The 26,016-nt window shown below is 60.1% G+C and overlaps 1 protein-coding gene across 3 annotated transcripts; it reads left to right on the forward strand.

Moving 5' to 3' along the window:
- Positions 1-12,841: 12,841 nt before the first annotated feature.
- SIK1 (salt inducible kinase 1) lies at positions 12,842-24,992 on the forward strand. 3 transcript variants are annotated; one of them, XM_045902388.3, is made up of 14 exons: positions 12,842-12,997; positions 14,325-14,495; positions 14,932-15,048; positions 17,305-17,368; positions 17,545-17,706; positions 17,854-17,978; positions 18,066-18,189; positions 18,770-18,993; positions 19,304-19,453; positions 19,867-19,989; positions 20,092-20,308; positions 20,903-21,181; positions 21,715-21,946; positions 22,463-24,992. In XM_045902388.3, the coding sequence occupies exons 2-14, from the start codon at positions 14,340-14,342 to the stop codon at positions 22,821-22,823; spliced, it is 2,334 nt and encodes a 777-aa protein (XP_045758344.1). In that variant the 5' UTR covers positions 12,842-12,997; positions 14,325-14,339; the 3' UTR covers positions 22,824-24,992. The 3 variants fall into 3 exon arrangements, with proteins under 3 accessions (XP_045758344.1, XP_064434328.1, XP_045758345.1); XM_064578258.1 differs by having other exon boundaries at positions 23,276-24,992; XM_045902389.3 differs by having other exon boundaries at positions 19,924-19,989.
- The last annotated feature ends 1,024 nt before the right edge of the window (positions 24,993-26,016 follow it).

The following is a 26,016-nucleotide window of genomic DNA, read 5'->3' on the forward strand; positions in this document are numbered from 1 at the left end:
GGCATTTGGAGAGAAGTCAGCCGCAGGAGGGGCTACCTGGGAACAATGAGCGCAGAGTCCTCAGGTGGAAGGGGGGGCGTCCCCTTCTCCTGCCCATGACTCAGACTGGGACTCAGAACCTCAGGGCTTCTGCGCCCCAGCTCTCCAGGCTGCAGACGGCAGGCCCAGGGACTGGTTACACTCCATGACCCCACGAGCCCATCCACCTGCTCCATCTGTCTCCCCACCAGTCCTCCACCTCCTCCCACCCATCCCCTACTGCTCCTCTCACGAACCCTGAGAACACAACACTCCCGCCTGCCCCCGTGACCCTCTCCCTGCCGTGCACGCCTTTGCCCCTGCCCCAGTCCCTCCAGTCACTTCCCTGGGCTGCCCTGTCAGCCCTAAACACGCCTTCCTGGGCTGTGAAAGGGGCGTCCCCCTCTTAGCAGAGCTGGCCCGCACCCCGAGGGGCATGTCCAGGGACGCCTCCTTCCAGGCGGCAACTTGGGCCACAAGTGCCCGTGAGCCTCCCACACGCCTGGCTGCCTTCCCTGCTGCAGACCCGGCCCTGGCACGCTCCTTCCCACCTGCTTGCAGAGGGGAACATGTTGTCCTCGCGCCCCCAGGCTCCAGCCCCCTTATCAGGAGCCCCGGCCGCAGCTGTTACCCTTGAATGTAAGCCTCCCGACTGGGCTGGGGATCCTGATGGTGGAGGGGGAGGAGCAGAGTGTCCTCCCCAGAGCTTTAGAATCTACCCCTTGGAAAGGATCAGAGGGAGCGTGTGGGGGAGGGGAGAGCAGGCGGCGGCCAGGACGCAGGGTGCCGCGGAGGGTGCCGTGAGCCGCGCCTCTGGAGCCCTGGCCCCGGGCCTGCCTGGGAGCCCCTCCTGTGCGGGCAGTGCCAGCCTCTGGGAGGGTCAAGCCGCCCGTTCTGTTTGCCCACAGTCTGGAGCCCGTCACAAGGTTAACGAGCTCCAAGTGCACCCCTTATCGCATTTCTGAGCGTGAGTGGGGACCTACAGCCCGCACCCCGAGCAGTAGCCCTTGGCACTCGCTTCCTTTCCCCGCCCAACCTCGGGAGTCGGGGTAGGTGTGGCCATGCTTTTATTAGGCACAGGGACGGTTCCTTGCTTTCGTGACGTCTGTACTACCCAGATAAGCTTTTAAATGCTTCGTCGTGTACTGACGTACTGGCCACAGGTGTTTTTCCTTTTCTATTTGATGGCATCATTCACGCCCGGGGAATGTGGCCTAACCAAACCCCTGATTTAATGTCATTACACAAGGGTGCTGTAGGGCAGGGGCGCCATGGGAGTGACATGGGTCAGAAGGCAGCGCTGGCCTCCAGGAAGAGACCCACAAAGACAAGCGTGAGAACAATATGTGGAAGAAAGAGGTAAAGGATCCATAGTCTCGACATATAAAGAGTTCTCAGAATAAATAAGAAAAGCATTTACCCTACTAGGGGACATCCTTTGATTCCCCCACCCCTCCCCCAAAGGCGTCTGTGGCTCCTTCCCGTGGTGACAGGCCTCAGGAGCCACCCCTTCCTCACCCCGAGCCCGTGGGATTCAGTGAGCTGAGCTACACTTCTGCCCCAGAGGTCAGATGTGTGGAGCACTCCTGGCTGATGAAGGGCCTCCCTGGGCTGCACGCTGGCCAGAACTACTGAGAGGAAGGCATGTGCTCCCCAGATGTCCGCCGTCACCACTACGAGATGGCATGAGCTGTAGGAAACCGAGGTCCATACAGGGCGGTTGAGCTGGGAGACGGTGGCGAAGAGATGCAAGAGAACAGAGAAACTTCATACAAGGGCCTAGATCGAGCTCAGCCTGAAGCCTACCCAGAAACCACAAACTTTCCTTCTTAGCTGAAAGCCATTCAAGTTCCATTACTCGTTTTCACAACCGAGGGAGTCTTGGCTAAAACCCACTCACAGAAAACAGGGCAGGAAAGAAGTGACCCTCTAAAGAAATACAAATGGCCAAGAAACAGGAAAACAAGAATCAATCTTAGTAGGACACTGAAGAATCACACATTAAAATGCACACACACTGTTACGGATTGAATCTTGTTCCCCCAAAAGAGATGTTGAAATTCTAACCCATGTGGGGACCTGAAGGAAACGTCCTTCCCTGCAAGGGTGCGGGGTTGGGGATCTCGGCTGCCGGAGGGGACTAGGGCAGGCCAGGGGCAGGACACCCCGGCCTGCCATGAGAGGCCCAGCCCAGCGGCAGCCAAATCCCCCAGGGAGTGGAGCCTCGCTGGTCTGCCTGACCAAGCACATGCAGGTCATGGGACCGTGGGTGGCCGTGGCCGGGGTGGGGGCCTCCCTGTGAGTGGAGTGGGTGCAGGGGCTGGAGCCTTGCCCTGCTTCTTTGGACATGGGGTGTTCAAGGTCCAGTAACCCCAAGAGCCATCACTTCCTCTTTACCAGTGGGGTCCTGTCACACAGAGACTCCTGCGCCACAGACCGACAGACCCCACGGGCCCACACACTGCTGTCCGCGGGAGCTTGCGTCCAGGTGCCGGCGCTCCCCGGAGAGAAGCGTGTTATCTGGGGTGGAGGGAAGGGCCGTGGTCCGTCGGCGCTGCCTGAGCCTTGCACGAGAACGTGATCACGGGTTCCCAGTGTGATTGTGGATGGAGAGAGTGAAGGGCGGGGAGCAGAGCCCGTGTCTCCAGCCTGGCCGCCCGCCTCCTGCAGCCTGTGGTCCTTCAGCAGGCATGCTGGGACCCCCGGCCTCACCTGGTCGGCATGTCCCGCCTCCCTCGTTCTGGGCCCTTCCAGCTGCTGCCGGGAGTGCCCGGGGCCTCAATGCAGGGTCACCAGAGCCGGACCCCGGCGCCGGGGGCGGGGCAGCAGGGAACAGCCGTGCCTCCCACTGTAGGAATAGGGTGGCTCCGAGACACTCACTTTGGATGGAGGGAAAGGTGAGGTGGGGCTGACCAAGCCAAGGTGTCCTCTTGCTGCAAGGGCTCCTGGGAAGAGTCCTTGCAGGTGCCGGGACTGCTCGGCACGGCAGGCAGAGTCCGGTGGCCAGCATGCACCCCAGAGCCCACGGCCTGGGCCCGCCTCTGCTCTACAAGGGTGGGGGTGGAGGGCTGGGGCGGTCCGGTGCTGCTGTGGGCTCTTGCTGGACCCTTGGACCCGACTGCTTTTTTTTTTTTAGGTGTTTGGGTTTTATTGTGATAAAATATACAATAACATAAAATTTACCATTCTAACCATTTTTTAAGAAGATTCTATTTATTTTAGAGAGAGAGGGCAGTGGGGAGGGCCGGGGGAGAGGGAGAATCTCAAGCAGACTCCCCGCTGAGTGCAGAGCCCGATGTGGGGCTCGATCTCGCACGCCCCAGATCATGCCTTGAGCTAAAATCACGAGTCAGACGCTTAACCGACTGAGTCACCCGGGCACCCCTCATTTTAACCATTTTTAAGTGCACAGCTCTTGGTATTAAGCCTATTCACCCTGTTGTGTATCCTTCACTGCCAGCCATCTGAAGAACTTTCCATCTTTCCAAACAGAAACTCTGTCCCCGTGAAACACTGACTCCCCCCCCCCCCCCGCAACCCGCATTCTACTTTCTGTCTCTAGGCGTCGGACCGCTATAGGAATCTGGAGTTAGCGGGATCAGTAGAATATCTGTCTTTCAGTGACTGGCTCAGGTCACTCGGCATGGCGTCTCGAGGCTCATCCGTGTTGTGGCAGGTGTCAGAACGTCCTTCCTGTTCAGGGCTGCGTTGTATCCTGCTGTGTGTGTGTTCCACACTGCGGAGGTCATCCATCCATCAGGGGACACTCAGGTTGCTTCCACGTTTGAGCTCTTGTGAATAATCCTGAATAATACCTCTTCAAGTCCCTGCCTTCGGTTCTTTGGGGCATATGCCCCCAAGTGGAATCGCTAGGTCGTGTGGGGGTTTCTATGTGTGACTTTTTGAAGAGCCGCCATACGGTTTCCACAGCGGCGGCCTCACTGAATGTTCCCACCCATGGTGCACAAGGGCCCAGCATCTCCACATCCTGGCCAACGCCTGTCGTTTTCGTTTTTGTTTTTTGTACTCGCCATCCTAATGGATGTCTCATTGTGGTTTTGTGGACCTGGTTTTTTAAAGGGAATTGAGATGACGTAGTGGGTGGGGCTCCTGGGAACGGAAGGTGGCACTCCCACAGTCCAGATTGGCTCTGGCCCACCTGTCCCTACTTCTCTGTTCAGTGGGCTCTTGACCTACCCCTGCCCGAGCCTGGGCTGCTTCCCAGAGTCAGGAAAATGTGGCCAGAGCAGGAATTCCGGGGTCCAGGGCTTGGCCCCAGCATCCTGCCCTGCCCTGGGCCTCTCCCCAGAAGAACAGCTTACTCGGGGCAGGTGTAGGAGTCTTTAGACGCCTGTCCCAGCCACACCCCTGTACATACACATGGATGTAAATAAGCCGATACAGAAACAACTCGAGGTTGAGGCCCAGCCTTCTGGTTGTCTTGGAAGCTGGGTGGTTTTCAGCGCACAGAGGGCCCCGGCTCTTCAGATGTGAGCCCAGGAGGCCCAGAGGTTGTTGCCTTTGACCCAAGAGCTAAAGACACCGGCAAGGAGAGTCAACCCTCTTCAGAGCAGGACTGGATGTCGGCTGGGACTGGAGAGGGGCCTCTGGAATGGAGGCCTGAGACCGAGCGTATCTAGGGGGACCCTCAGACCTGTGGGCCCCTGACCCAGGCAGGCATCCTCAGACACACGGGACAGGCGGGGTGAGGTAGACTGAATGACCCTGCTTGGCCGTCCACACTTCAAAACACGGGCTACAGGGCACGGGGCCACCTCCCTGTGGGTGGGACAGACTCCTGATTGACAGGGAGGAAGGGTGTCCTGAGAGCCGTTGAACCCCATCCTGACACCTGTAGGAATCCTGCAAAGGAAGACTTCTCTCCCTAGAACCTGAATGTCTCCTTCCTTGTCCTCTCTCCCCTCCCCTCACCTGGTTTTGGGGGCAGAGGGTGACAGAGCATCTGACCCCGATGGCTTGCAGTGGAGTGCCCCTGGGTCCCACTCGGGGAGGACGCTGGCTCAGGCCTGGAAGGAGCAGGGTCCCAGCACCAACCCCAGGGCCCAGGAGCCTGGGGGGAGCACCCAGGAGGGGCGGAGGGACCGGGAAGGGAGAGGGGAGGTCTGGGCGCCTTCTCTGAGCGGCTCAGCTTTAGGTGGGGGGACGCGGAGGAGGACACTCCCGGAGTAGAGAGATGGGAGCAGGCATGGTCAGGGGGAATTCAGTTCTGGGGCCAGAGGCCAAGGCACAACAAGACACCTCACTTCACGCTCCTGTTCGTGGTCCGCTGGCCACATGCCCCCGCCCCGGCTGCCTGACACCCATGCGTCTGCCCTGCTCGGCCGAACCTCCCCCCGCCGCAGGCTCAGTCTGCCCCTCACCCCACGGCCTCCAGAGCCCCCAGATCCTGCACATCAGGTGTCCCTTGCTGCCAACTTCTCTGGAATATCCCGTTACTGAACTTGCCCTGTTAGAGTCGTCCATCGTGGGCCTTCCCTGCACTGGGGGGCTCTCAAAAGCTTCCCACGTACTCCCCACACCAACCTGAGGGCACTGGGACCACACAGCCTCGAGCGGGGACAGCGGGAGCTGGGCTGTGAGCCGGCCTGCAGTGGACAGCCCAGCTTCCTCCCATTGCTCGGCTGCCACTAACTAACTAGTCCCCAGCCCTGGGGGCCCGACAGCCAGCGGCAAGGAAGAGGGACTTCCCAACAGTGGTACGAAGAGCCCAGACCACGCATGCTATTGGCAGCCTGCGTGGAGGGTGCATTTGCCCTGAGAGAGCTCCTGGGGTTCCCTCTGTCGGGAAAGAAGCAACACTGAAGTGGGCGGGGGGTGGTGGGGACACAGGGTCTCTTCTTTTTTTTTTTTTTTTAAGATTTTATTCATTTATTCATGAGAGACGGAGAGAGAGAGAGAGAAGCAGAGGGAGAAGCAGGCTCCCGAGGAGCAGAGAGCCCGATGTGGGACTCGATCCCAGGACCCTGGCATCATGACCTGAGCCGAAGGCAGACGCTTAACCATCTGAGCCACCCAGGCGCCCTGGGGCCTCTTCTGCTCTTGAGGTGCTAAACCCGCTTGGGGGTTCGGAATAGCTCACACCATCCCACGGCACATGTCCCCTCTGCTGGCGGACACGGCCGGGGAGTTGGGAGGCAGCCCACTGCGTCCTCCGCACCTGCACAGTGGTTCTGAGCAGCCCACTGCTCTGCCGATCTCACACTTCCGTGGTTCAAATCCTGGTGGCCCAGGCCCTGAGCCTTGCCTGCTGGTTTTAGGTCTTTGGTTTATTTGTGAGAAGAAAGCTCTAGAAGCTTCCCTCCAGCTCTTGGAGTGAACCAGAGATTCCCGGCCCTGAGGCAAGCCTGGTTGGTCCTTCTTCATGGTCCACCTGGTCCCGAGTCGCTCTGCCCACCGGAAAACTCTCACCCGTTCTGAGTGGTTTGGGGCTGAGCTGTCTGTCTTCTCCCCCACCAAATGTTTGTCGTTTCTGGCTTCGCAGGGACCACCATGGAGACGCGAGCACCACCGCGGAGTGCGAGCCCCACTGGACACTGTCGCACTTGGTTCCACGTCCTGTCTCTGCGCGGCTCATTGCTTGTCACGCTGTACCTGGGAGAGGTCATCGCAGGTGTGCGGTCTGGGCATCAGCTTAGAGTCATTCTTGCGCATTGATGCCTGTGACGTCTTTGTGTCCTCATGACATAAGCCTACATGTTTTCTTTTAAATGAACAACACAACAACAATACCAAAAACCATGGAAACCAGGTCAGAAAGAATGAAAACACCTTTGCAGGCTGTATGGAAAAGGCCCGGTGCAGAGCCCAGAGCCACGTGTCCTCCTGGGCAATCAGAGGCTTCCGCGTCACCTTGGCAACGGAGGGATGAGGTGCTCTCTGCTTCCGTGGCCCCCAAGCCTTGCTGCGGTGGCCTGAGCCTGCAGGTCCCCAGGGTCTGCACGCCCCGCGATTCCCGTGATCCTGCCCTTGGCCTCCAGGGACCAGCCCCGTGTCGGGGCTGTGCTGTCCTGAGCTGGCCGGGCCGGGTGTCCAGTCGTGACCCGGACGCCTCTCCGACAGCCGCATCATCTCCAAGCCGGCCTCCCGGGGATGTCAGAGGAAAGCCTCGCCAGAGGGACCAAGATGTCAGCCTTGAGGGAAGGACAACCAGGGGTTAAATTGGGGATGATACAGCCCCCTGCATGGCAGGATTCCAGGCAGACACTAAAACACTAAAACCACGATGCTGATGACAGGGCAAGAGGCTTCCTGTGTGTGGCTGGTGCAAAAGGCGGGTGGAAAGGATGTCCATGCTGTTTTCACGAGAAGCCTGGGGGAGAAATACCACAGTGTTAACAGCAGCACCAGTGTTTTCTGTTTTGTCTTTACGTACTTCTGTATTTTCTAAATTTCCTACTGAACATTTTCTGCTGATTTTGTGCCCCTTGGTGCTGCTGAAAGTGTCTAGGATCCATCCCAGGGCCGCAGAGAGACCCAGGGGCCCCGCCTCTTTGTCACGGCCTGTCCCTCCCGTGGCTCCCCCCAGGAAGCTGCTCCTGGACGGGGGAGGGTCTGGGCTGGGCAAACCGCCCAAACTGCCCCCCACCGCCCCGGACCTGCACCCCTGAGCTCCCTCCCTCCTTCCCCGGTGGGGAAGCCACACTCAGGACGGGTCCACTGCCAGGCAAACATCCCAAACTCCCTTCCTCTCCCCATCCTGGCCTCTTTCCCTGCCACCACCCTCGCTTGGCAATGCCCCACCTCTGCTTGAGCCCAGATACCCACGTAGGCCACACCGGTCCTCGTCCAAGCACCTCCAGAGAAAGTCACATGGCTACCTGTGCAGTAACCTAAACACGCACTCGACAATGCCGAGCGTTTCCACCAACTGTGCCTCTCCAGCCTGGGAGCTGGCCCAGATCCCCCCTCTCCTGCGTCCCCTCAGGGGCCTCCTCCTGCCCTCCTGCCCTGTGTCCACACCCTCTGCCTTCTCTCGGGGGACACGGAAGGACCCCCCCTTGCAAGACCCCTTCCCCTGCCCAGACCCTCCTCTCTGTCACCTGGAATCACTTTCTTCCCCTCGGTCTCAGCTTCTGAAAGCATCTTGCTCATCATCTCATGTCCTGTTGTCTGTCTCCTCAACTAGATGCCTGCCCTTGAGGGAAGGCACCTTGCTTGTTCCCTTCCTGCTGTGCTCGCACCCCCAAACCATGTCCGGCACACGGCAGACGCTCATGAGCCTGGGCGGACGCCTGACCCGGGCACCTCCCCTCCCTGGCAGACCTGCCCCTCCCTGCCCACTTCGTCCCTGCCAGCACGTCTGTCACAGTCCTCGCCGGAGTCTGGGCGTGCGCCTGTTCACAGTTCTGACAAACAGTAGAAACTCACGTTGTTTCTGAATGAGTGGAAAATGATAAAAAAGACAGTATTCCATGCTTGATGCCAGTGGATACCTCAGAGACAATCAGACGAGAGTCGCTGCTCCCAGAAGGAATCAGGGTGCTCTGTGCATTGCCTGTGCAAAGCCCAGAATAAGGGATGTAGCCACACTGGGGCTCCTGGTCCTGGTCCCTGGTCTGCACGAGGCCAGAGCACCCCAGAGCAGCAGAAGTTTTCTCCCCAGTTGCTTGGGACCGCCAGGAAGATGGAGCGAACCATGGCATTTACAGGTGTGCGCTCCTTCCACCTGAGGGCAGCTGGTTTACTCTGGGGATGCGACCAGGACATGTGAGCACCTCCACCAGGTTTCTGGGTGTTGCTTTACTTAAACGAGCCCCTGATAAGTACTGATGCTTGTGTTTCAGGCCCTTGCTGCTCCCTCGCCCTATCTTGAGTGTCCTCCCATCCCCAGCTCCCTTAAGACCGCTGTCTACAGAACACTGATTAGGGAGACAGATATCCGAAGGCCTGTTGGCATCAACCACAGCTTTGCTTTAAAATCAGGCAAGCCCATTAGCCACATTGGTGATTCCTCACTGGTGACAGAGACGGAAGTGGGAACCAGAGCCCTAGAACTCTGCATTCAAGAGCAAACTGGTCCGAGAATAGGACGTGTTTGCTGGTGTGTGTATGTGTGTAAGCCCAGGATGTGGGAGCCCTGCCTGCCCCGTGGCTGCCTCTGCAGGCCTCCCCAGGGCCCATACCCCAGCCCCAGTGTCCCCAAGACCCAGGATGCCTTCCCTCCAGCCTGCAGAGGGCCTGGAATGAGGAGTGTGACTGCCACCAAGGCAGTTGCAGACAAAATGCATCCCAGAGGAACAGTGAGGTAGGAACTGATACCGCTGGAGCAGGTTGTCCACTGAGGCTCAGTGCTTTCTTCCCACCTGCCAAACCCCAGGCCAGGGCAGCGTGCACACGTCTGTAAATGTAACACACAGCAGAAGGGACCAGGGCCACCCCCGAAGCCTGAGGATGCTGATGGCAGCCCAGCTTATCTTCTGATACCTGAAATCATTGGGCTGACGCCTTAAATAAAGCACGCGAAACCAAATGAAACAGCCAGGAGGACAGAGAAGGAGGAGAGTGTCCAGAAAGAAAAGTGCCTCGTCTTCCTATTGGCGACAAAAGGAAAGCCATCTTGAAAGGGGCACTGCTGTCCCCACCACCTTTAATCCGGAGGGCGCAAGTTCAGAACACCCACTGGGGACAGGCTGGTGCACTCCTTCATCTGTATAAATGCTGTCTTCAAACCCCACTCTGCACTTATTGACTTATTTCGAGAATTTTATGGCTTGTTCTTGCTCTGCACCTTGGGGTGCCCAGCCAGGAATGTGTGAATATTAAAGAGACCCACTTGCTAGGGGTCTCCCCAACTCAAGACCTAAAAACAGTAAGATGAATTCCAGAAATGTTGCAATTATAAGTCAGGCTTAAGAAATTCCAAATGGAAAAGAAATCTGAGTTACTGCTTCTCCTGTCTGCAACGACACACACACACACACACACACACACCCAACAGCACATTCTTACAGACTTTGAGAGCATTTCTTCCATTATGTTAAGTGGAGAATTCGTCCGATCATTTGCTTACCCCTCCTGAAACACACATTATGTATTTTTTTCCCTCCCTCATAACATGTGCAAATAATGCAAGACTAGAAATCTGAAAAGAAATCAAGGATTCTGGAAGCAATTCTGGCCTCCCTGTGCCAAGGATGCAAACAATAATCAAAGACACTTGGGAGCAGAGGCCCATCAATGGCAAATTCATGGGGGTGCCAGGAGGAACCCCACTGGGAGAGACGACGGCCATTCTGAGGTCAGACTTTTCCTCTGGCCCTGCCTGCATTCTCTGCAGAGCGCGCTCTCCACCCAAGGGCTGGGAGGTGGCCTCAGCCCCCACGCAGGGCTGCTCAGGACGGGCTGCGAGTGGGGAGTCGAGGGTGCCCAGGTGCAGGGACATTCGCTAGGAAGGCAGCTTCGGCTGCGCCGGCTGCAGTTTTTATTCAGCGATGACAAAATGTTTCCAAACAGCCAGCCAGGTGTTTGCGAACACCTATGCCTTTCAAAAGACCTGGCTAAACCTGGGGTGGGAGGGGGTGGAGGAGCCCAGTTTGCTGAATGTCCCCTGGATGAGCTGCGGAAAGTTCTGAGGTCACAGGATGAGGGGCAGCAGGTGAGTGCACTCAGGTGCCTGGTTTCTTCTCTCTGAGTCTTGCTCTCCTAGGAGCAGATTAGTGGGACGGCCCAGAAGGGAAGAAAAGCAGTTGTAAATGATTCAGCTGGAAGAGAGTAAAAATCCTCCTCCAAATTCTCAGTGGATAAAGCCGGGACAGATAGTAAGCACACTTCTGAAAGACGAAGGAAAACTCCGGGGTTATTGGTATCCTTGAGAGGCCTTTCAGAACTGACCATGACCAAGCGCCCAGGGAGGGGTGATTGGGAAATGTTTGGTCAGGCTGCTGACCGCGCATCAGGAGAAGCACATCTGAGTCCGACGTGGTACCCTTGCCAGGCCAGCCACGTCTCCAGGCGACTGCCCATGCATGGAAGTCTCCGGAAGAAGGCTTCTAAGTTCTGCATCCATCTCACTTAATTCTTGCTCCCCAGCCCCTCCTATGAAGTAGTATTTTCGTGTAACACAAGGGAAAATGATTTGAGGTTAGATATAGAATTTAAATCCCACACCACTGCCTTCCTAATGCCTAATGTTCAAAAAATACCATTCACCCATAGCCTCTGTCTTCCTTAGAGAACATTTTACTTTCATAGAGAACGTTTATTTTCATAAAGGAACACGGAGTGAGCAGCAGTACCCACGGGGGTTGGCGCCCAGTGCCATTTTCATCCTGTCCAGCCTCCCCTTTAACAGGGACAAGGCTGCGGGGCACCAGCCTGGAGGGGCACAGGACTGCTCCCCAGCAGCTCTGGGGAGACAGGCAGCAGACAGAAGTAACCCACCCCACAGGACCTGCAAATGTCCAGTGCTGGCAAGGAGGAAGTCCTGGCCTGATGTGGACCCCACCTGTTGGCCCTCTGCAGGGGGGATGCTCCCCCAAGGAGCAGAGTCCTTCCCTTGTCTGGACACACAGCACCAGGGCACCTGTCTGAGGACCCCGCAAACAAAAGAACCACCACCGCCTCACTGAGGGTGTCGCTAACTCGGTTTCCCATAGCAGGTCCCAAGAACCTGAAGACCCACTTCCACCTACACCTCTGGCCTTCCCAGAAATCGGCCTTCTGGCTCTGCACCCTGCTGGGTGCCGTCATCAAAGTCCGTGGATTCCCTGACAAAGGTCCCAGCACCCCTCTGGTCCTCACGGGCTGCTGACCCGCAGATCTGATGGAAAAAGGGCAGGGCGAGCTGAACCAGGCCCCCGCCGCGCCGCGGGTGGGCACTGCCAGGAGGAGAACCGATCCATCCCACCCGCCGGCTCCCTGCGCGGGTCGGTAGGGGGGTGGTCAGAAGATGCTGCTCCGGTTCCCTGCGTTTAAGTTTCTCACTAGCTAAACGATAGAGATTGATTCGTGCAGAACAAAGGCGGTCGGAGGTGGGCTGCCCGCAGACTCTGCAGATCCGCAGCTGCCGAGCGCCAGAGGGTCCCCGGGTGCTGGCGGCGCTGCTCTGGGATGGGGGCCCAATTCAGGGAGTGGGAGCCGGCGTGCTGTCACCTGGCACCCCTGTCACCTGGCACCTCATTCTGTGGTCTGCGAGCTTTCCCGATGCCCCACCTGCTACTTCTCCTAGTAGAGGCGCCAAGGCCGAGCACTTGCGTTGGAAATTGGGAGACACATGGGCCCCGTTCCCCGAAAACGGGGACCCTGGACTAGGGGTCCAAAGAGGCCTCAGCCACCGCTGTGCTGCACCTCGTGGCGTCTGGTAACCGCCCTAGAACCAGGCTTTTGGGGGAGCGCGAAAGAGGGGGCGCCGCGCGCAGGCGGAAGGCTGAGCCCCTGGAGGTCCAGGCGCCTGCAGAGCCCGCGGCGCTCGGTAGGGGGCGCGCGCCGGCGGGAGCGCGGGCGCGGGCGGGAGGGCAGGCCTCCGCGGGCCTCCGGCGGCCGGCGCCCCTGACGTCACCGCTCCGCGGTCGCCAGGGCGACGGCCCCATCAGCGCGCGCGTCAGAGCCGCCAGTCTCTTGGCAACGGCCCGATCTCCCGCTCTCCCTTCGCTTGGCGCTCGGCCGCGCGTCGCTCTGGCGTCAAAGCGACGTCAATGGGGATGTATCAATCCGGCGGCGGCGGCGGCGGGGGCGGGGCCGGCGCGGCGGGGCGGGGCGGGGCGGGGCGGGGCGGGGCGGGGCCGGGGCGGGGCCGGGGCGGGGCCGGGGCGGGGCCGGCGGCGGGCGGCGCGTGCGGCCCGAGCTCGCGGCGCGGCCTCAGAGCTGACATGCGGCGCGGCCCGGGCGGCGGCGGCGGCGGCGGCGGCCCGAGCAGCAGGCGCCCCAGCAGCAGGCGCCCGAGCAGCGCGAGCGGCCGAGCGGGCGGCGGGGACCGCGGGGCGAGCGGCGGCCCTGCCTCGGCGCCCGGAGGGCGGCGGAGGTGAGGCGGCGGCGAGGCCGGGGTGGCCGCCTCGGGGCTCCGGGGCTCCGGTCTCCGACTGCCGCGCGGGGCTCCGGGGCCCGTAGGCGAACGCGCGGGGGGCGCGGACCGGGACGCCGCTCGCCTCGCCGCCGCCGCCGCCGGGCTCCCCTTTGTTGTGGGGCGGGCGGGGGGAGGCGCGGGAGCGGGTTAGCAGCCCCGCGGGGCTCGCGGTCCTGAGGTCGGGATGGGGCGGGCCGCGGGCGGCGTAGAGAGCGGCGGCGTTGGCGCGGATTGCCAGACCCGCAGGCCTCATAGGGTCTGGGGTCGGGATGGGGCGGGATGGGGCGGGGAGCGGGGCGCGGCGTGGGAGCGGGTCACAAGCCCCGCGGGGCTGAAAGGGTCTGGGGGTAGAGATGGAACCGACCTCGGGCGGCGCGGTGGGAGTGTGTTCAGGCGCCCTGCGGGATCGCGGTCGGGCTGGAGCCGGCCGCCGCGGCGGGGCAGGGGGCGGCGCGGGAGCGGGTCCACGCGCCGGAGGAGCTGCGAGTGGGGATGGAGCCGACCGTGGGCGGTGGGGCGGGGACGGTGTGGGAGCGCGTCCCAGCGCCCCGCCGGGCTGGGGGTCCCGGCGGCAGGGTGGGAGTCGGTCCAGGAGCCCCTCGGGGCTGGGGGCTCGGGGTTGGGATGGAGCTGACCGCGGGCGGGGGGCTGGGAGCGGGTCCAGGCGCTCCCCGGGGCGGGAGGATCGGGGGTCGGGATGGAGCCGACAGCGGGCGGCGGGGTGGGAGTGGGTCCAGGCGTCCCGCGGGGCTCGGGGTCGGGATGGAGCCGACAGCGGGCGGCGGGGTGGGAGCGGGTCCAGGCGCTCCCCGGGGCGGGAGGATCGGGGGTCGGGATGGAGCCGACAGCGGGCGGCGGGGAGGGGGGGCGGCGTGGGGGCGGGTCGCAGCGCCCCGCGGGGCTGGGGTTCCGGGCGGCGGGGTGGGAGTGGGTCCAGGAGCCCCACGGGGCTGGGGGGTCGGGATGGAGCCGAGCACCGGCAGGGGGCGGTGAGAGTGGGAGCGGGCCCACGCGCCGCCAAAGCTGGGGGATCCGCGGTTGGGTTGGAGCCGGCCGCGGACGGCGGGGTGGAGGGGGTCCAGGCGCCCCGCAGGGCTGAGGGTTTTGGGGACCGGGTGGAGCGGACCCGGGCGGCGGGGCGGGCGTGGGAGCGGGCACGCGCCCGGCGGGGTGAGGAGGTTGGATCCGAGCAGAGCGTGGGGGCGGCGGGGAGCGGAGCCGCGTCCCCCGGGGCCGGGCTGGGTCGGGTCGGTCCGGCGCTGAGCGCGCTCCCGGTGGCCCGCAGGTGCGGCCTGGAGCCATGGTGATCATGTCCGAGTTGAGCGCGGCGCCCGTGGGCTCTAGCCAGGGCCAACACAAGCCCCTCCGGGTGGGCTTCTACGACGTCGAGCGGACCCTGGGCAAGGGCAATTTCGCCGTGGTGAAGCTGGCCCGGCATCGAGTCACCAAAACCCAGGTGCGTGGGGCGGCCACCCGGCCCGGCCTGGGGGGACCCATCCTGGGGGCTGCTGGGCGGAATCCCTGCCCTTGAGGTTCCTCATGTAATGTCTCAGCGCTGACAGCTTTTAGTTCCGTGAAGAGAAAATGCTTTATATTATGATTCTGAATAATTCGTACAAATATTAGGGGACGGCAGGGAGGGTAATGACCACATAACCCAGGAGTGCGGTGCTGGGGATCCAGCGGAGCCCTGTAAGGGGAGCCAGCAGAGACTTATGAGACTTAACTTTTACTGTTTTAAGTACTACTGATGGTTACTCTGGTTATTTTTTTCCCCCAACTTTTTGTGACCTTTTAGGGACATAAAGCGTTTTAGAAATGAAGCTGCAAAAAATATAATGTGTAAACAAAAGATTTTTTTAAAACAAAATATCCTTTCTTTTAAACTGTAGGTTGCAATAAAAATAATAGATAAAACTCGATTAGATTCAAGCAATTTGGAGAAAATATATCGTGAGGTTCAGATCATGAAGCTTCTGAATCATCCTCACATCATAAAGCTTTATCAGGTAAGGACTCACGTTTGCCTTTTGCTGTTGCTCCCAGCAAGTGTATTATTTTCAACAATAAGTCTGCAGTTTCTGAATTTTGCCCCTCTTCGGGTATATGTGGCAGTCAGGGAGTTGGTTGTGTAGGGTAAATTGATTTTTGTAAGCTCTTCAGAGGTATTTTCAATTATTTTCTTGCTTTTGGATCATAATTGAGATTTGCTTCATCAAAATTTGAGTTACTATTGTCATTCCTTCCAGTTTTAGATGCGGAGGGGTCCTTGTTACATTTAGTTTACTATGAAAACAAACAACCAGATCCATGTATTGCCGCAAGTCAAGCCTTTCATGTAGAAGGACAGATTTTAGTTAAACGAGACACTTCCGCCTTGGCAGATAATTATTAAACTTTAAAACCGGCAGCTCTTACCAGCTTTTGTAAACTTAGCTTTGCAAAGGCAGCAGTGAGCATTTGTCTTCCCGTTTAGACTCTTCCATCAAAACTGGAGAGATGAAAATACTTTTGCCATGGTGAGAATAGGGCACTTGTCATTTAATCCACGTTAAGAACATTCCTCACCCTGTCCGCCTGTTGGTTTGTTTTGTGACTTTATTTTTGTTATCGTGTTGAAACTAGGAAATTATATCTTTGGAATATAAGCGTTGATTTAATTAGGACGGCGAAGCAGTCTTGTATTCAGCGGCCCGCTTGTGCAGATGAGGGGCAGTCTGCTCGCAGAAGAGGCTCCTTGCCAATGCTCAGTATTCCATCCAGTTGTGTTGGGTGTAAGTTCCTTCTGGTGATTCTCGTGAAGGCCTGGGCCTCTGAGATGAATGTGGCGCAGCGTGTGTGTCTGGGCAGCTGGCAAGGCTGCCTGCACAGTGTGGTAGGAGAGGGAATTAGGAGCAGCGTCATCGGGCTTGTGTCCCTCTGAATGGCCGTTTACTCAGAGTCATTATGTGCAGAGCTCCTGTCACCATCCACTCTGGTTTGTGCTTTGTTTCTGTGTGTGTCATCTGTAAGTTGTGCTACTTTGAAAAGAAGTTTCCTCGTGGTCCCTGATGTCAGTGCCCGAGAAACGTGCCTGGCCTGTTTCCGCAGGAGTGGGCTGAAGCCTGTTTTTGGCTTTGCGGGAGGGATGAGCCAGGGTGCACCTTCCTGGTCTTCCTGTCCCTCTGCCGGCCCGTTGTGTGGAGTAGCCCACTTAGACGGCACATGGTCTGCGTCCTCGGAGTTCGAGGCCCTTTCTGGGGGTGTTTGGGTGGCTGAGCCACTCCGAGAGAGGCTTTCATGGGACAGCCGCGCCTGTCCTTCCTCGCGTTCCGACCCTGGTGTGTAATTCTCATCCAGCTCGCCCAGGACCCACAGCCTTGGGGAGACACTTCCCTCTTGCCTTGAGGATTTCTAAAACTCAAAACATGTCGGCTCTTCGTTCTTTCTCCGTCTTGCTCTTGAATTGAGGAAAGGGATAAACCGTGGTCTTCTTACTCGCGACTCTGCCGCACCCACTGAGGGCCAGGACAGTTAAAACTCTTGCCGACCCACCCTGGATTCACTTTCTTGTTAGATTTATGGCTGAAAGCAGTTGTCCTTACAGTGTTTTTTTTAAGGAACAACTATATTTTGAATCCTAAAGAAGTCTGTTTCTGTAACAGTGTATTGTCTCTGTGTGTCCCTCTGAAATATTTTAAAATACAGGGACGTGAGTTGGTTTTCCTTCTTTTCGTACCACAGATTTTAATTCTGCCTTGTTTCTCAATAAGCTATATTTTAAAGTCTTTTAAAAATTGTTTTCAAAGCAAGATAAAAGTCTCGGTCAGTACATGAACCTGGCGGGTGTACTTGACCTTGGCTGTTGCTATTGACACAAGCCGAGAGGTTCGCTGTACAAAGAGCAGTCTGTCATAGTTTACCTGTTGCCTCCCAGGCTTCTAGCAGAAAGCCCCAGCCGCGCTCTCCCGGCATCCCGGTGTCCGGGTCTGAGGCCTCGGGGCGGCGGGGCAGGTGGGTGAGCACTGCGATGCGGGCGGGTTCTTGTGCATTTCGGCAGGCGGGCTGGTGAAGAATTCCCCTCTGTTGTTTTAAATTCTTTTCTGAATAGGAACCCCCGTATTTGTTCCTTTAATGCAGAGGTGTTTATTTTCTTTTCCTTTTAAAAGATAATGGATGCACTCATCCTGGGAAAGTTAAAAATTCACTGGGGTTCAAGTGGATTGTTTATACCACTGGTATGTTCCCTTTCTGTGTGGTTAAATGTTAGGTCTTTGTGTTTTTAGGTTATGGAGACAAAGGATATGCTTTACATTGTCACCGAGTTCGCAAAAAATGGAGAAATGTTTGGTAAGCCACACCTCCTTTTCGTGCCTGTTGAAAACAGACGGTGGAACTTGTCTGGAATCGCTCCTCCGGCATCTGGGTCCGCCCATCCTAAATTCTACAGCGTTCTTTTGCTGTGCCCCAGAGGACGGCCGGCCTTCGGGGTGTTCGCGCTGTAGCTTTGTGTTGTCGCTCCTCAGATTACTTGACCTCCAACGGGCACCTCAGCGAGCATGAAGCCCGCAGGAAGTTCTGGCAGATTCTGTCGGCCGTGGACTACTGCCACAACCACCACATTGTGCACCGCGACCTCAAGACTGAGAACCTGCTGCTGGACGGCAGCATGGACATCAAGCTGGCAGGCAAGGGGGCCCGGGCCACGCCGGCTCATGGGGCGGGGGTGGGGCGCTTGCCTCCCAGGGCCCCCTTGCCTGCCTGTGCTCACAGCTTTGTAGCCCGGGCCCTGCCGTGTCTGTGCTGACCTCACCGCCTGTTTTCTTGTCCCCCAGATTTCGGATTCGGGAATTTCTACAAGGCAGGAGAGCCCCTGTCCACGTGGTGTGGGAGCCCCCCATACGCAGCCCCAGAAGTCTTTGAGGGGAAGGAGTACGAAGGCCCCCAGCTCGACATCTGGGTAGGAGCCCGCGGCCGCCAGTGATCTCGTGAGTGGCTAAGTCGCCTGGGGCGCGGGCGCTGACTCGCGGCGTGTGATCCTTTGCAGAGCCTCGGCGTCGTGCTGTACGTCCTCGTCTGCGGCTCGCTCCCCTTCGATGGGCCCAACTTGCCGGCTCTGCGGCAGCGGGTGCTGGAGGGCCGCTTCCGTATCCCCTTCTTCATGTCTCAAGGTAGGCGCCTCCAGCCTTCTCCCCCGGCGGCGTCAGCTGCCAGCCTGCGGCACGAGCTCTTAGGTCACCCGGGATGAGGGTTTTGGAGAGGGAGGAGGAATTTATTTCCTGAAACGCCTGCTTGGCTGTGTCTGAGTGTGCTGTCAGGTCTGCGAATCAGCCCCGTGTTACCGTGGGGTGTTTACGAGCTGCCTGCAAGAGAAACCCAACCCACTGGGTGTTTTCTCCATGCCCTAGTTATGGGGCAGGCGGTGCCTTGGCCCTGCTGTCCCCAGGAGAGGGCCTGGTCTCGGGTCCGCTGGGGAGGCTGGCCTGGTCACTGGGGAGTCTAAGTGGCCCTCTGTGCAGGTTAGCAGGACCATGTCCCTCCCGGGGGCCGAGCCCTGGATTGGTGGCTCTCCTTGGCACCAGGCCACTGCTTCTGGTCTCAGCGTTCTTCAGGATAGTCTCTCGTCTGTTTGCCCTCGGGAAGGGAGTCTCGTCCCCAGCAGGGCTGCGGCGAGCACCAGGTGGGTGGTGGCGGGGACGTGCCCACAGGTGGGCCCCCCTCCGGGCTCAGCGGACCTCTCTCATCCCCCAGACTGTGAGACACTGATCCGCCGCATGCTGGTGGTGGACCCCACCAAGCGCATCACCATCGCCCAGATCCGGCAGCACAGGTGGATGCAGGCCGAGCCCTCGGTGCCGCGGCAGGCCTGCCCGGCCTTCTCCGCGCTCAGCTACAACTCCAACCTGGGCCACTATGACGAGCAGGTGCTGGGCATCATGCACAGCCTCGGCATCGACCGGCAGAGGACCGTGGAGGTGAGTGCCCACCCCCCGCCCCCTGCCCCGCGTGCACTTGGCCGGGCGAGGTGCTCCTTGCGAGGAAAAGCAGGCACCAGCCAGTCGAGTTAAAACGGGAACATGGGCTCATTGAAGGGCCAGCTGTCCACTCCTCTAAGGGATATTCTCGGCCACCCAAGAATAACCCTGGGAACGGTCTTGTCGGGAGCGTCAGTCCCTGGAAGGGAAGTGTCCGAGGCACCGCCCCCGCGCCCCACACGGGACCCCGCCGCCCCGCCCCTGCTCCCTGTGGCCTCGCTCTGACCCTGCTTCTCTCCGCCTCCCTCAGTCTCTGCAGAACAGCAGCTACAACCACTTTGCCGCCATCTATTACCTGCTGGTCGAGCGGCTGAAGGAGTATCGACACACTCAGCCCCCCGCGCGGCCCGGCCTGGCCCGGCCGCAGAGGCCCAGGAGCTCAGATCTCAGCGGCTTTGAGGTGGGGGAGCCGTCTCCTTCACGGGGCTCCGCCTTGGATTGTGTCCCCCACCCCCTGTTAGAAATCCCTCTCTGCGACAGGCCCGGGGTGCGAGACGCTGAGCCCGCTGGTCCCCAGGTCACGTCTCCTGCCCATTGGGCATGGGGGCGTCCTGTGTGAGCCACGGACCAGAGGGGGCGCTGGCCACTCTGCTGAGGGTCAGGCACCAGCCCACGGCCGCCTGTTCCTTAACTGTCCCCGGTCTGGCTTCTTGACACCAGGGTGACCAGTGCAGTGTGGCCTTGGAGAGGAGGGTGCATATGTCCTGAGCCCAGTCAGCAAGATGTCAGCCCCATAGCAAAGCCAGTGGGGCCTTTCTTGGGATGCTGCTTGTGATGGTCCCCAGGGCCAATCTGTCCTCTGCCGGCCCCCAGGTGCCTCAGGAAGGCCTCTCCAGCGACTCTTTCCGATCCTCCCTGTTGTGCCCACAGCCCCAGGCCTTGGGCCAGTCTGTCCTGCAGGCTGACACGGACTGTGACCCCCTCAGCTCGCTCCAGGTGTGTGACCTACGCTGGGTGGCCATCGGGGGAGAGGTTCTCCCAGCCGTGGTGACGGCCCACAGAGCCCTGGGAGTTACTGGTTTGTGTCTGTCCCCTCAGCCCTTGCTTTTCCCCCTGGACGCCAACTGCAATGGAGTGTTCCGGCATCGCTCCATCTCCCCCAGCGGCCTGCTGGACGTGCCCATCAGTGAGGAGGTCAGGCAGGGCCCAGGCCTGGAGGAGGAGCGGGGGGCCCAGAAGGCCCTGGCCGGCAGCACAGGCCGCAGGCACACGCTCGCCGAGGTCTCCACCTGCTTCTCCCCGTGCGCCCCTCCGTGTAAGTGTCCCCGTGGGCCAGGGACGTGGGCCTGGAGTGCGGCCAGGGCGGCGGGTTTATGGTTGAGGCTCTGACCAAAGCGTCTGATTACACGTGTCCAGATTTGTCATTTGTTTGACCCCCCGAGGCCATGCAGATGATGCCCCGAGATGCCATGTTGCCCTCCGGTGGCAGAAGTGTGGGGTTTAGCTGCCCCCGGGTGCTGGGAGGGCAGGTCCTCCGTCCAGGCCCCTGTGCGTCCTTGTGGGAGCCCCCCAAGTCAGCCCCAGGGGCAGCTGCCCCCTCCTGGAGGCTGGCCACTGTCGCGGCTCCCAGACTCTGATGGCCTCTGGCCATCATGGACCCCTCCCTACCACGGCTGAGGGTAGGGACGGGGAGGCCAGTACAGCGGTCCGCCCCTGTCCGCAGGCCACATGGGCCACCCCTGGGCCGGAGAGAGGCTGCACCAGGCACGGAGAAGGTGTCCCTGCCTCTTCCTCTCCCAGAGCCGTGGCCACTTTTGGCTTCCAGTGAGAACTGTGGGGTGCCGGAGGGCTGCTTCTGGCCTTGGCGAGTGTCAAGGGCCCCCCTCAGGAGTGCATGCTCCTTCCACAGGTATAGTCATCTCTTCCTCCGCCGCGAGCCCTTCAGAAGGCACCAGCTCCGACAGCTGTCTGACCTTCTCAGCGGGCGACGGCCCCGGGGGGCTCAGTGGACGCCTGGCCGCTCAGGGGCTGGTGGGCACCTGCTCCCCTCTCCGACTGGCCTCACCGCTCCTGGGGGCCCAGTCTGCCACCCCAGTGCTGCAGGCTCAGGGGGCCCCCGGAGGGGTCACTCTGCTCCCCATCAGCTTCCAGGAAGGCCGGAGGGCGTCAGACACCTCGCTCACTCAAGGTGACTTCCCCTTTGGTGCACGCTTCCCGCCTTCCCAGAAGATGCTCTGTGCCCCTGGAGGGCATCACTTTGTCCTGGGGCACAGGGTGTGTCCCCGGTGTCTAGCCAGGCCTGGCCGAGTGGCAGTGCTCCCAGGTTCCAGATGTCCCGGTCTGCTGGGACAGACCCACACAGTCTCCTGGTGGCGGGTCCGAAAAGCCCAGGAGACACTTGGATGCCCAGCAGCTCCTACTCCGGAGGAGGCAGCTCCCGCCTGCCTGCCTGGCTCCCTCCCTTCTCCCAAGGCACTGCTCATGCCCTCCTTAGCCAAAGGATCCTCTGTCCAGACTTGTACCTGTGCCCCCGGAGGGGGCTGTAGTGAGGAGTGACCGGGTGACCAGAGAGTACCCGTAACCCCCGCAGGAAGGCGTGCTGGCCATCTATCCCATCATGTTTGCACTGGGTCCCTCCTTACGCCTCCCCGAGGTCTGCAAACCCAGCAAGCCTTGGGACGGAGATCCACTGACCATCCTGCTTGTGCACCCCCCCCCCAGGGCTGAAAGCCTTCCGGCAGCAGCTGAGGAAGAACGCGAGGACCAAAGGGCTCCTGGGCCTGAACAAGATCAAGGGGCTGGCTCGCCAGGTGTGCCAGCCCTCCTCCAGCCGAGCCTCCAGGGGTGGCCTGAGCTCCTTCCAGTTACCTGCGCAGAGCCCGGGCCTGCATGGCAGCGGGGCCAGCAGCCGGGAGGGCCGGAGCCTGCTGGAGGAGGTCCTGCACCAGCAGAGGTACGCCCGCTTGGCGCCCGTGCCACTCGCTGCGGGAGGACTCCCTGGGACAGCTGGATGTCTTGAGTAACCTTATCTCTTAAGCTCGTCCCCTTGTCCGGGTAATCAGATGAGTGCCCCGCCCCCAGCGTGGGGAGAGCTGTGAGGTCAGGCCTCGTTCCCTGTAGATAGTGGCGGAGGCGGGGAGCAGTCAGGTTTCCTCGCTTTGAAGCCTGCCTGTAAGTGGGGGACGGAGGGGGCAGTGAAGAAGAATGTCACGTCCGGTTGGCATCTCTGAGCTGCTGCAAAAGCAAGGCAGAGAATGGAAATGTCAGGAATCGCTCAGGGGATTAGTCACGCACAGCACTGCGTGTCGGGAGCGGCTCCAGCCAGCGGCTCGCGGGGTGGTCCTTCGGCCCGTCGGCGGGGATCCCCGGTAGTGCGTGCGCCCAGCCGGGCGGCGGAACTTGCTGGGAGGCGCAGCGGGCAGGGCGGCAGTGACCTGGTCTCCCTCCCTGCCCCCCCGCGCCCCTCCAGGTTGCTCCAGCTGCAGCACCACCCGGCAGGCCCGCCCAGCTGTCCGCAGGCCCCCCAGCTGCCCCCGGCCCCGCTGGTCCTCGCCCCGTGTGACGGCGCGCTCCTCGTGTCGGGACTCCAGAAGGAGCTGGGGCTGGGGCCCGGCCCACTGCTGCCACCCCACCTCCTGCAAGCCGGGGGCTCCCCGGTGGCCTCAGCGGCCCAGCTGCTGGACACCCACCTGCACATCAGCCACGCCACAGCCCCCCATCCCGCCGCCACGCTGCCCCCCAGCTTTGTGGGTGTGGGGCTGCCGCAGGCAGACTGTGAGCTGGAGGACCTGACGGCGGGTCAGCTGGGCACATTCGTGCTTGTGCAGTGAGCCTCAGCCTCCGCTCGGGCCGCTGGCCCTTCGAAGCAATAATTTCAGAGTATGTGAAGATGTTTCCGGACTCGAAGCCAATAAGTTTCTAGAAGCGAAACAAGCAATACGTTTGGTGTTTTGGCTTTTTAGTTGATTTTTTGTTTTATTTTTTCCTTGCACTGAGCAAATGTAACTCTGAGTAGGGCCTGGAAACTTTCTGAAGAAAAATAATAATTGAGGGGCGTGTCGGGGTGGGTGGACGGGAAGGGGACGGAGGGCGGCAGGGCGAGAGGCGACGGGGCTGGGCTGGACGGCCAGCGCCACTGCGGTCAGTCGGTCGGGGGTGGCGGGAGGGGGCCACGGGGGCGGCGGGGGCCGCGGAGGGATTGCCTCGGGAGAAACCATGGCGTGAGCCGCGTGTTCATCGTGTGTGTGCCTGTGTGTGTTTAGTATTCTTTTTTTTTTTTTAGTTACAACTCTCCACTTCCCGAAACATTTACACTTCAGAGTGAGAACTGTGAACTTTCTGCTTTACACATCCGTTTTTTTAAAAAGCTCTATTGGCCAGCCCAGGAGAAAGTAATCTACAAATTCCTGGAATTCTCTACCCTGAAATCAGGGCCCCAAGGACGGTTTTTTCCTTATTTTAGGTGAGAACTTTGATCAACTGCTCGAGCGTCGGGTTTCCAGGATTCTTCAGAGGAGGCACAGGAAGAAACTGGAGGGGGGTGGGTGACGGTGAGGCTGGGGCTCCGGCCCGGGGCCCGTGGCCTAGAGCCCCCGCGTGCCTTGGAGGGCCCCAGAGAGGTTTCTTCCTGCTGCTCATCTTATTTCCGCTGCTAATTAAGTTTTTATGCATTTCATTATCAGGGTCCAGAAAGAACAACCGACTGGGGTGGGGGACGTGCAATACGGCAGGGGTGCGGCCGGCGGGCAGGAGCAGGGGGGCACGGTCCCCGCCTGGCCACCCCGCCTGCCCGCGGCCGGCTCCTGATCCGGGAGTAGCCCTGCCTTCTCCAGGCCTCCCGCTTGGTAGGCTTTCGTTCAGGAGAATGACACGAGAGGTCAGATCAGTGTTGTTCAAGCTTTGTTCCTTTTTTAAAGCAGACGTTGTACATGTATATAAATAGGAGACAAATATACACTACTTATTTTTTATATTTTTTACTACACTTTTGTGTTCCTGGTTTGAATTTTCCTCTCTGGTAACGTTACAAAGCGCTAGCACTGGGTCGGCGTGGAGGAGGGAGACGAGGTGCATCCTCCCCTGGCGGGTGAACACAGGTGGCCGCTCCGTCCGGCAGCAGCCGCCTCACCCCCCTGCACCCGTCGGTCCCCGACCCTTTCCCGACCCAGGTGCCTTCAGCTCACTTTGGCTCTTACAACCTACACTATTAACAGGGGAAAGGTGGGCATTTGTAGAAGCCAAAGACTGCCCAGGCTCCTGGCGGGCAGGGAGGCCGCGGGGCACGCGCCCGGCTCTGTGCGTCTGCCCAGCTTGCTGCTCCCTGTCCCCCCGCCCCTGCCGCCGCCGCCGCTGCCCTGTGGCCGTCGCAAGCCTCGGGGAAGGGACTGTCCTCGTGCCTGGCCGCAGAGAAATCACCAAAGCCTCCCGCTGGCTTGTAGCCGGGGTCTGGGGGCAGGAGGGCAAGCGGGCAGCCAGGGCGCAGGCCTCCGGGTCCACAGAGGCCGCCCGGCTGACTCCCACGCGAAGGCGGCTGGCTCCCTTGTTCCACTCCTCGCTGTCCTAACGCCACAGATCAAAGGCCTCAGAACCATGACAAGCACTTTACTTTCACGGAGATTTTCTTTCTGGCTGTGAGTCCCGTGTCTCTGCGTCTTGTGTGCAGGTGTGTGCGACGTGTGTTTGCTAGTTTCCCACAGTGCTGTGGGGCAGGCTGGGCGCCTGGTTATAGGCACTACGTGATCTAAGATGTATATAGTCTGTTTTTTTACCATAACTGATTTAATTATTTTGTTTCTTATGTTAACATGAGAAATGTATGCCAAATGATTAGTGGGTGTATGTTTTTTAATTTAATATTTAAATAAAATATTTGGGGGAAAACCCTGGACCTTTCCCTGTGGTTCATCTCTGGGAGTGTCTTCCCCTCCGAGCTGCTTCCTCCAGCCGCACGCAGGGTTCTCGTCTTAAAGAAGGGGGCACGGTGCCGGCTCCCACATCAGCCTGGCCACGGGGAGCCCCTGGGCCCCTGGCAGCGGCCGCAGCACCCCACACCCCCAGAGCTGGGACTCACCCGCCCCTGAGCGTCAGGTCAGGGCACGGGAGGAGCGGCCTGGGGCTCAGGGCACCTGGCCCTTGCTGGTTTTCCCTGCCTTCCCGGGGTGGTGGGCGGTGGGCGGCGGGCTCTGCTAATGTAGTTCTCCTCCCCCACCCCCCCAAGAGACAGAAGGGGGATGCTGGCGCCAGGGGCTGGGGAAGGGGAACGGGGAGTTAGTGCTTCATGGCAACAGAGGTCAGTGTGGGGACGATGGAAAGCTCTGGAGACAGATGGTGGTGAGGCCATGTCATAACATGAATGGACACCTAACCACAGCTAGGATGGCGACTTTCATGGTACGGGTAAAGTCTAGATTCTCTTGGGGAGAGGCCCGGCATGGACAGTAGGGTCCCCGTGGTGCAACAGTGAGTGAGAGGGCGGGACAGAGGACAGCAGGCTGGGACGGACCCGCAGGGGTCCCGGGAAATGTCAGGGTCTGTCGGCCGGCCTGGGGATGACAGCACGCCTGACCAACTTCAGCAGGTGCTCGCGTGGGAGCAGCTACGACATCCCTCACCGAGCTGAGGCTCTGGGCGGCGGGAGCCGTGAGGGGCCCTGAGGGGGGTGGGGGGCCCAGCCTCGCTGCGCCCCGAGCGAGCTCTGCAGCACCCCGCGCCTGTCCCCAGCCAGGCCGCTGAATGCAGGCTGTGTGGCTTCGGCGGTGGAGGAGACTACCACGTGTAGACCTGGCGTGCGGGGCCCGTGGCCCCCCAGGAGGGAAGACGTGTCAGAGGACCAGCTTGCTCGAGGCTTAGCCACTCGTCTCAAGGGTGTCGTAGAAAATGCTGGCTCAGGTAGCTGTCTTCCTTCACCAGGTGTGTCCACTTCCAGCCACAAGGGCTCGCGTGTAAACCAGAGTCCCTGGGTCCCCCTGGATCACAGATCGAAGACTCCCCGAGGAGCACAGGGGTGTGAGCCCCCCACAGAAA

The sequence above is a fragment of the Mirounga angustirostris genome, unplaced genomic scaffold (genome assembly GCF_029215605.1).
Source record: "Mirounga angustirostris isolate CCGP_5_RB_7025 unplaced genomic scaffold, mMirAng1.0.hap1 SCAF_1, whole genome shotgun sequence".
Taxonomy (NCBI): domain Eukaryota; kingdom Metazoa; phylum Chordata; class Mammalia; order Carnivora; family Phocidae; genus Mirounga; species Mirounga angustirostris.